General features: G+C 35.6%; 2 protein-coding genes across 2 annotated transcripts; both read right to left on the reverse strand.

The window, feature by feature from the left end:
* Nucleotides 1–375: 375 nt before the first annotated feature.
* On the reverse strand, nucleotides 376–4952 carry cbx7b (chromobox homolog 7b). The gene is made up of 6 exons (XM_042735381.1): nucleotides 4644–4952; nucleotides 3987–4030; nucleotides 3771–3836; nucleotides 3597–3663; nucleotides 2912–3221; nucleotides 376–1666 (listed from the first exon to the last, which is right to left on the reverse strand). The coding sequence occupies exons 1-6, from the start codon at nucleotides 4710–4712 to the stop codon at nucleotides 1467–1469; spliced, it is 756 nt and encodes a 251-aa protein (XP_042591315.1). The 5' UTR covers nucleotides 4713–4952; the 3' UTR covers nucleotides 376–1466.
* A 950-nt stretch (nucleotides 4953–5902) lies between these two features.
* On the reverse strand, nucleotides 5903–10501 carry LOC109071486 (josephin-1-like). Its single transcript, XM_042735382.1, has 5 exons — nucleotides 10343–10501; nucleotides 9228–9914; nucleotides 8992–9120; nucleotides 7509–7703; nucleotides 5903–7415 (listed from the first exon to the last, which is right to left on the reverse strand). Exons 2-5 carry the CDS (start codon nucleotides 9509–9511, stop codon nucleotides 7316–7318), a joined length of 708 nt encoding a protein of 235 aa, XP_042591316.1. The 5' UTR covers nucleotides 9512–9914; nucleotides 10343–10501; the 3' UTR covers nucleotides 5903–7315.
* Nucleotides 10502–10585: the final 84 nt, after the last annotated feature.

Consider the following 10585-nt stretch of genomic DNA (forward strand, 5'->3'; position numbering starts at 1 on the left):
TTTTCTAAAACAGACTGGAAAACCAACCACACGGTTTTTTGGTTCCTAGTTTTGCCCATTGTTCTCTTGCTAACACTGGTGCTTGCTGAGAGGAGCAAAAACTGTTGCTCTGATATCAGTAGTTTTTTGTTTGGTTGGTTGGTTGTCTGTTCTTTTTTTAAAGTTACTATGGTGGTCAGATTTTTTTTTGCCAATTATTTAATTGTACATTAAAATATGTTTGTACCATTCACAAATAATTGGCTTCTGGTGTGGTGTACTTCCTACAATGTAGATGTGGAGCTGGAACAATGTCAACCCAAGGTGGTTTGAGACTAAATTAATCCACACAGTGTTATGTAATGCTGATTAAATATAAAAAGTAATGGATAATGATAGAGTTACACAGAGGTTTTATTAATGGCATCATAATACCATGTTTTCCATTTTAAAGTGCAAATACTCTGAATAGCAAAAGCAACCACAGACATTTGGCACAGACATAGTCTATCAAATATATACAGGTCACATGAAGTCAAATATTAAACAGTAAAACCCCCAGAGATGGATGATACAGATGTTTTTTTTTTTTTTGTCTTCAGGTCTCAGTTTTCATCTTGAACTAAAATAACACCGAAAATAAACAGCAAGTTTAAGTCATACTTGGCAGGACAAAAAAAAAAACAATTGCACAAACACTCCAAACAGATGAGATACTAGCAAGCAATAGTGTTGGAAAATAAAATAAAACTTTATTCCATACACATAACTATGCTCAATGTTAGAACATAATTGTGCAAGGAGTGCAGAATTTTGTTTCACACTATAATATTTTGTTTATGAACTGTCAAGGATGGCACACTAAGTGTTGAAATGCTATTTTCCAAAATTGTATTTTACATATTTTGAGTATTGAGGCCACTAATTCTAATTTACTGAGTGAGGTGTGCAATTTAAATTGAAGGTCAAGATTAGAATATGTTCACCAAGTATATATATATATATATATATACACATACATACATACATACATACAATGTGAATATGTATAGACATATATGTGACAGCTTGGCTTTTAGGAATACTTCATTGTGCTACTCTGAACTAGCATTATGTATTTCATGCAAATACATGACCAGACCAAATAAACTCTATCCCAGTTAGTTGAATCTGTAAACTTCACTGCAAAACACCATCGAAACCAGTATCAGAGAACTGGCTTGGTTCTTTTCATGGCAAACACAAGTTCAAAATCTCATCATAATATCAGTTATTGCCATTAAATGGCATGGCCTGCTACTGTTACTTTGACTGATTGTAATCACTGAAACAACATTTTGAAAGGTTTGAACTCAATTAGAACTAATAGTGCAAATAAACAGTCTGAAACACTGGCGGAAGATGTGCAAGCACATAATCAACAATGCAAAAAAGGATGTACCAATTCCCTTTCCTCCTCGCTCTGACCGTCCTCAGTCTCTGTAATGTCAGATCTCCATCTCCCAGCTCCTGAAGAACCCCCTTGCTACCAAGGCCTCTCTAAAAGTCACAGTCAGTGAGTTGATGGTGATATCTGTCACAATGACCTCCTCTGGGCCCATAACTGGACTCCAGTCTTCAGGTAAAGGAGATATAGTCATTGCCTCTGACCCAGTGGTTGGACTCCAGCGACCTCTCCTGACACGCTCTGAGACATAGAGTACATTTTGTACATATTTACACCTTCATCGTGTTATAGATATGAAAGAATAAACAAGTATTGTATAGGGTGCTGTTTTAGATGCTTTTTAGACACTCAAGTTCAGTTTTAAAAGCACAAATAATTTAATACTACTGTAGTTGTGTCCAAAATTATTAATTGTATAATAAGAATAATGCAGAAGTATGCAAAATACAATATTATTATATTAATAATATGAATAATGCAGAAGTATGCAAAATAGTTTTTTGGAAATTATTTTGTAATAAATAATTATGCAATAATTACTTTATCAGAAATACAGTTAAAACAGCAATACTGTAAAATGTTAATATGATTTAAAATAATTATGTGAGGTGTTTTTTATTTGCCACATGATCTTTCAGAAATAATTTTACTTTTTTGATTTAGTGCATAATTACTGTAATCTATTATTAGGATTCAGTTATTAACAATGGTTCTTACTATTAACAAACTATGTTTTGCTGCTTAATATTTTTGTGGAAATCATAAAACATTTCTAGGATTAATTGATGGATAAAAAGTTTATTTGAAACGGAAATCTTTTGTAACATTAAAAATGTCTTCACTGTCACTTTTTTAACACAATTTAATGTGTTCTTGCTCATCACAGGAATAAAACACATTTTAAAATATATTAAAATATTAACATTACTAAATTACTAACTAGAATTATTATAGAAATATTAAATATATTAAAATAGAAAAGTTATTTGTAATAATTTTTTTATTAAAATTTCAGTGTTACTCTTTTTACTGTATTCATGATCAAACAAATTCAGCCTTATAAGAGACTTCTTTCAAAAATGTAAAATTTAAATACATATATTTTTAATTTCATGTAGAGTACATATATATATATATTTTTACTGTATTCATGATCAAACAAATTCAGCCTTAATATACATATATATATATATAATTCACTTGCAGAATTTAAAAATTGATTTTACATTTTAGGATTTCAACCATAGACTAACACATTTTGCATATATAATGCTAATAATAATAATAAAAAAAGTTTTTAAAGTAGGTTTTGCCAACAACAATAACAAAAATCCTGGATCCTAGAGCTGCTTACTTTGTGTTGTGATTTAGTGTCAAGAGATTTTTTTTCCTCAATAAGGCTGACAAAGAGCACTGCAGTCTTGATATCAATTTAGATCAAAGTTTGACAACTATGTCTGCCCTCTGACCAACTAACATACTTACTGTTTAAAGTGTTGCTGCCAGTTTTAGTCCCTCCTTGTCTTGTGTCCTCTTCTTCTTCTTCCTCCTCCATAACCCCCTCATCATCATCATCATCATCATCATCATCATCATCATCATCATCTTCTCTTCTATCCCATTCTTCCTCAGAAGTCTCTCTGGAAGCTTTCTTCTTTTTCTTGTGGTGGCTTAATTGCCGATATATACAAGCCCCTGTGGACTGGAACCTTGGGTCAAGCGAGAGCGGCAGATGTGCTGAAGACTTCTCTGTATCTTTGTGTGCGCTGCGTAGATCCATTGCGTAAATGTTTCTCTTCAAGAAAGCAATATGTGGATAGACAGCAGAAGTCAAGGCAAAATTCAAATTTTCATTTAGTTTAACTGGAAATAAAAACTACAACTGTACTAAAATTAAAACTGAAATGAAAATAAATTAGACCTAAATAGAAATATATTAAAAATAATAAAAATGAAAACTGACCAAAAATGTAACTAAAATTAAATATATATATATATATATATATATATATATATATATATATATATATATATATATATATATATATATAATATGAATGAAAAATATAACAGCATATAAATAATAGTAAAATAAGTGGATGGACAAGATTTGAATGACAATTTAGCAGGAAAATAATCACAGTAATTAAGATGCTGTAGTGGTCATTACCTGCATGAAGAGTCTTTTCGGCTTTGGGCCTCTTTTACGCCACCTCACTGACCTTTCTCTCTGTTCTCTGTTTGGAATTAGAAATAATGAGATAATGCAGTGGGGACGGTTTCATGTACTAGTGACTGAAAGTGAAAGAATGAAAAAGGAAGTTTCATTTTTAGAACTGCTCACTTTTCCTCATACGCTAAAACCAGCCGAGGGTCTAGAATGTGCTCCTCTGGCTCCCATGTGCTGTACCTTTAAAGTGATTAAAACATATTATTGACATGACGTACAAATAAATATACAAAACATCGTAGCAGCTAGAGTATAAATTGTAAAACTACCAGGAAATAAAAGGATTAAGAAATTTTGAAATTAAGCTTATTCTCCAATAATAATACTTACTTGGGAGGCCACCCCTTCCACTTCAATAAATATTCGACATGACCCAAACATTAGCAGAAAAAGAAAAAATAGATTATTTTAAGTACGATTTATTTTTTTTCGATTACACATTTCTTCTGATTGTTTTGTTTTTGTCTTGTACGTGTGCGATGACGTAATGACAAGGTTTCGTAATAAAGAATTAAGGAGGGACGACCCCTAAACCAACAGCTCCTCCTTTCTATTTCAATCCTGACATTTCGTGTGAGACCAAAAGTAACGGTCAGTTAACGAGCGTTATTTTACGCTAACCGCATGTCTTAATTTGACTTAAAAGTAACTGAGAGCCACGTCCGCCCCCACCAATAACCTCAAATGGCGCTTTAAGATAAAAAATAAACCTCAGCGGCTGTCTCTAAATGGCCAAACTTTACGTTAGTTATTAGATCCCACCGGGAAATAAAACTGCGTAGTCTCCATGACTACGAATATGATCGCCACCGTTCTAAAAGCGTGCTGTGCGACATGCGTCATCATCATCGAAGTTATTAGACTACAAACACACTTGCACGCTGTTGTTGTAAGGGGACGTGTGTGTCCTCGCCCCTCTAACATGTTGTATGTGTGCAGCGGGATTGCACAGACTGAACTGTCAGTAAGCACGCGCATGTCACTTACCTTTCTAACTCTTTTCTTTATGACTGATTCCACAGCGAACACTTGCTCACCGATTGCCGACAGTTCCATCAGTTAAGTTGCTCCCCTAAAAACACGAACGAAGTAGCTGTCAATGTATCTTTGTGCTTTTCCTTCTGGTCGTTAAAGTAACTATGAATTGCAAATCCCATGCACTGTTAGAATGGCTGCACACGTTCCCGCTCTTCCGCTGCCTTGTTAACAATCAGTATTTTATGCTTTGCACTGCTCCATTTCCTTGTACTAGATGAGTCCAGTGACTTTTTAAATCTGCGACACATCTGCAGCGTGCAGCGCGCCCCCGTGCGCCACACAGAGGATTGACTTGCGCCACTGTTGGTCGGATTATCAACTAGCATCTACCACATTAGTTTTGTTTTAATCAGGATTTATGTGGTTTATGTTGCTTATCTTTCAGATTTGAGTTTTGCACTCCAAAATATTACATAAAGGAATTAATAAATTAGTTTGCTTACTTGCAGCATTACAACGGTAGGCTATCTATGGGCAATAGATCTCAAATCTCTCGCACAAAGATGCACTAATAGTTTTTGAAAGAATAATTTTATGACCGCAACCGCTGCATTTTGAATAAAAATAGACTAAAACAGTATGGTGTACAATAAGATCAGAGTCTGAAATAGTTTTCTATTTAAATGTTTGTAAAATGTCATTTATTTCTGTGACGAAAACGCGAAATTTTCAGCAGCCATTACTTAATTCTTTAATGTCGCATGATCCTTTAGAAATAATTCTAATATGTTAATTTGGTGCCCAAGAAACATTTCTTAATATAATCAATGTTGAAAATGGTTATGGTGCTTCATATTTTTATGGAAAATTTAATGAATAGAAAGTTATTATAGATTACAAAAATACTATTTAAAAAAAAAAAAAGTACACAAGGGACTGCTAATTAAAAAAAAAAAAGTGTAAAAAGTTGTAAAAATAAATAAATATCATTAAACAAAGAATAAAATAAAAGTTAAATATTTCACTAATATTTTTACACATTCATATTTTCACAGTATACTAAATAAATAAATTAATAAATAAATAAATAAAATATATATATATATATATATATATATATTTTTTTTTTTTTCTTTTTTTATATATATATATAATTTAGGATGGGGTTCCTTCACACAGATGATCACATTTGGTGGTCTGTAGTATCCAGAATGATGAAAACCCCTGATGTGAATTACATGAACAAGATAAAAAGCAGCACCACACTGTACATACAAAGACATTTTTAATGATGTCACAGCACATTTTACATCATACATAAAGTGCCATCATAAGCATTTTATTTGAATGGAAAACAATGGCATGAGCACATGTTGTCCCCGTCCCCCTGAAAAATGGGTTGTGGGGATTTAGATTGTCATGGCAAAGGAATCTATTCATCTCAACAATATTACAAAGCACCCTGTGTATGGACATGTGGAATGTTCCTTTTAAGTTGTAGCATCTGATTCGAGTGTCTTTAATCTATCTGAAGTGTTTTCCATAATATGTTGAAGATCGGTGTTTAACAAGTGAAATTTAATCAAGTTGGATCTGAAGATAGCCTGAGATGCATTATTAGTCTTCCCTTTGTGTAAATCGGCTCCCTCTGTAAACAGTTTAAGGCCATGTTAATCCAATATCAAACAAAGATGAATAAACTTTGCAAGATTTCAGAGATATCAACCTTTCTAACTCTTAGTTCAGCATTTGCTATTTTAAAAGTACATACAACCATTTCAATTAACAACAGTTTTTGGCAGTTGAAAATTTTTTTTTTTTTTTTTTTTTTTTTTTTTTTTTTACTACCAACACTCACCTGTTTTATTTTCCTACATGTAGGATTCAACAAGTCTAACCTTAACTGTCTAACAAGAAAAGGGTGTCCAGAGCAACCGTTTAAGGTAAGAGATTAACAAGTGACCGTTTTGGTAACATATGTTACAGGAAACTAACACAAAACATCCAATTACTGTGGTGCCATGCTGTACTGTGATACACAGAAAACATCTCATCTGTCACTATGCCATTAAACATGTAGGACACGGTTAAGCAGGGGCTACTGGTGTTCCTTCTCTAAATCTTCAAGTACATGCACTAAATAAGTACATATGCACCCCTGTGTTAAACAAAATCTAGTTGGTCAAACATATACCTTTTTCGGTGACCTATAATGTGTGGCGGACAGTTCAGATGATCACATGGATGCACGGGAGATCACATGGAAAGAGAGAAGTGGCGAGGATGACAGGTGAAGCACGAGGAGAACACATCACTAATAATTCCATAACCTCTCACTTTCAAGTCAGAAAACAGTACAAAGTAAAAGAAATAATCAATGTATAAAAAATGCATCAGAATCCCAAATACCAAACAAAATTCTCTGCGTAGTGTTTTGTTGTCTTGTGATATCCCTGTGTGTGTCCTTTGCTGCTTCAGTCTCCATGGCAAGAGTCCAGCGTGTGTGAGTGTGTGTGTAAACAAGTCTGAGCAGTGTGCTTTCATGACTAGTTGAGTGCAACTCCATTTGCTCTTTAAATGGGTCCCTGACTGAACCTCACATTTCCCTCCTGAGCATGAATTTGAGAAACCTCCAAAACAAAACAAAACAACAACAAAAAAACCCCGATCCAAAACATTCATTAGTTATCAGACCTCCACGTCTGGTGGACTTCCACCTCCTCTGGCACAACCAATAGGAGTTCACAGTTCTTCCCTCGAAGCTGGTGACGCAAAAACTTCCTGTGAAACAATCAGAACGATAGCTAGAGGGGGGGAAAAAGAGCTTGGCATTGAAACCAACTGCTACTTTTCCCTTTAGCATTTCGCACTTACCTCAGTTCATCAGCTGTTCCGATAGCATGAGGACTGCGCAGTTTGGAGTCCAAGTTATAGTAGATTCCTCCCACTTCTCGAACTCCAATCCAGTGTTGGCGCTTGAGGGGCAGTCGCAACGGCCCCCAGCGCAGATTGGATGGCACATTCAAGATGAATCCAGTGACGTTCGGCAGTGCAATGCTGCTGACATCCCTATAGCATGACAAACACATAGGAAAAAAAAATAAAATAAATGTCACATCTGTATTCATTTATTTAAAAAATAGCATCAACAATAAAAAAAAGATGAATGCAACTCATATAATGCTAGAATACATCTCTTCTATGCTCAGCAGGTTTTTTTATTTCTAAAAATTATAAAATTAAAAAAATATACAAATATAATAAAATTAAAGGATAGCCCACCTAAAAATGAAAATTCCTTCATTTACAGACACTGACCAAACTTAAAAGAAACCGTGGAACATGAAAAAAAGATATTTTGCAGAATGCTGGTAACCGAACAGTTTCAGTTCCCATTGACTTTTATTGTGTTTCTTGTCTATACAATGGAAGTGAATGGGAACCAAAATGTTACAAATATCTTCATTTGTGTTCTGCAGATGAAAGAAATGCATAGAGGTTTGGAATGTATGCATTTCATTTTATTATCCCTGTATTTTCCTATATATTGTGTTCATAAAATGGATACCACAGTCCTAGTATTAAAAAATGAATAATTTTATTATTCTTTAACAGAAGTGCTTCACTGCTTTAACATCTTAAAACTTTTTGTTTGTCCAAGTCAAGTGTGGTTCATAAAACAGGAAGTTATATCATAAAGAGGAACCTGGCAGACCCTTACGACTGTGTGTAAAGGGCAATACGTTTCTTAAAATATCAAATAACTTGACCTTTTATCACAACAAGACAGGTTAGTTTGTGTTAGAAAATATCATGTGCTGTGACCAAAAATGTTATATTTATAATTAATGCTTCAAGATATTTTAAAAAACTAATCTTGGGAGAGAAAAAAAAAAATCCTAAAGCAATCTTGAAAATATTTTTAAACATTTTTTGAAAATGGTTAAAATCACTATGAAGTCAAATTCTATTTTTTTTTTTTTTTTTTTTATTCATGTGCCCTTGTAATGTTAAATCAAAACACAAACATCTCATCTCTGATGACTTGTGCACCAGTGTGAAGATGGGACAATAATCCATCCCATCCAGTGATCTGTCACTCACATGAAACGGCAGCAATTTGCAAATGAAAAGGATCAAACTATCCAATCAATTTCCAGCGGACAAAATCAAATCCCTCCATTCAGTTTACAGTTTTACTTGGCTATACTTATGAAATTTCTGTTTCATGTTGAATTTAAGATATGTACATTTTTCAAAACCATTTGAAACAAACATGAATTCAAAAAGAGATTTTGCCACGTTTTGGACAATATATTTTTGATGCATTTAAAACTAAAACAGCATAATAAAATACCTTCTCTTGTCCCACCAAACAGCCTCAAACCCACGCGTCTGCAATGCAGCCATGATGACGTTCACATCATAGTTGCCATTTCCCAGCATGTTTTTCTTGTGGGGCGTTACCAAAGTGCTAGGGGACAGCCTGAAAAAGAAAGAGGAAGCAGAAGTGTGCTTAAAAAAAAAAAAAAAAAAAAAAAAAAAAAAATCCAAAATTAGATCACCTCAACAATACATAATCTTAGCACTGACCTCTGGTAGATGTCCTGAAGTGCATCACGGCTGAAGGCCGCTCCGTCCTGGAAGACATTGTTTAGGGCGTGCAGAGCACACAACTCCCGATGCTGCTTTTCGTGATAAATGGCGGGAGGTTGTGACGAGGTGGGGGGCGGTCCAGCATTCGGTCTATCCTCCAGCTCGGACCCACGTCCACCGACGGCTTCTCCTTTCTGCTTGCTGACCTTCCATGGCATACATCCCAGCTCCTGAAACCCCCCGACCCCCCTCCCCTTACCAGAACATGGAGTACTCCCCATTCCTGCTACTATGTCACCACTATCATCTCCACAGCAACCTCTCAGCTGCTCGGGATGAGCGGCAAGGGGAGGGGAGGTAGCTACTGGAGTGAAAGGTGAGCCAGCGCACCTTGCAGTGAATCAGTGAAAAGAACAAAAATACAAGAGGAGACTGATGGATCTTCTCAGAAGCAGATTCGATTGTGTCCTCTTTCTGTGCTCTTCATGTTGTTATTGCACAAAGACTTGCCAAGCACCATAGTAACCACTAGGGCAGAGCAGTTCTTTCCATTTTGGCCGACATCAGGGTGGAAAAGACTTACAGCATGACTTGTACAGCTGTCTGGGACTAAATGGGTCAGCAGTGCAGCACCCTGGTAACTGTCATAGTAGACCACCGTGAGAACCGCAGAGATAACCTTGGCTTCAGAGTCGAAAACAAACACAACAAGAGAGTGGTTATAAATCAGATAATTAAAACAAAACGGCAAATGCTTCAATCCTGAACATTAATTAGCGTTTAACCGAGTGGCGAGACTAAACACGAACCCTTTTGACAACTATAAAGCTAATGTGCAGTTGTGCCCAGGATGACTGCATTGGGAATGGCTGTACAAAACTTCCTGCCAGCTGACTGGATGTGTGTTTATGACTGATTCACGGACGAAAACGATATTTAACACTTCGTACGCAAGTTTAATAAGATAACTTAAGGCATGCCGTATTTTTGTTTGGGCTACTGAACTACTGCGTTCAGACCAATTTGACACTCTGGCTACGTGCTACTCGTTTGATAGCAACGGACAAAACGACACCTTTCAAAGTGTCAGTGTACTCCTTCCTAGCACTTACCTCTGTCTGTATACGATATGTTACAGGCCCGGCTGCTTTCGTTCCTCTAACTTGGCGTTTTCGCGTCCTCTCCTTGAGTTGTTTATTCCTTTGTCTCTTGTACTTTTTCCTTGTAGCTCTCTGGCTCAACGTGAGCATGCGCAAAACGTCATTGGCTTTCCGCTGGCTTGCGTCACGAGCAGGTTGCATCCCATGGGACTGTCAAACACATCTCGGTCGCCCACATGCCCCACGTTAGGAAAT

This window comes from Cyprinus carpio, chromosome B12 (genome assembly GCF_018340385.1).
Source record: "Cyprinus carpio isolate SPL01 chromosome B12, ASM1834038v1, whole genome shotgun sequence".
Classification (NCBI taxonomy): domain Eukaryota; kingdom Metazoa; phylum Chordata; class Actinopteri; order Cypriniformes; family Cyprinidae; genus Cyprinus; species Cyprinus carpio.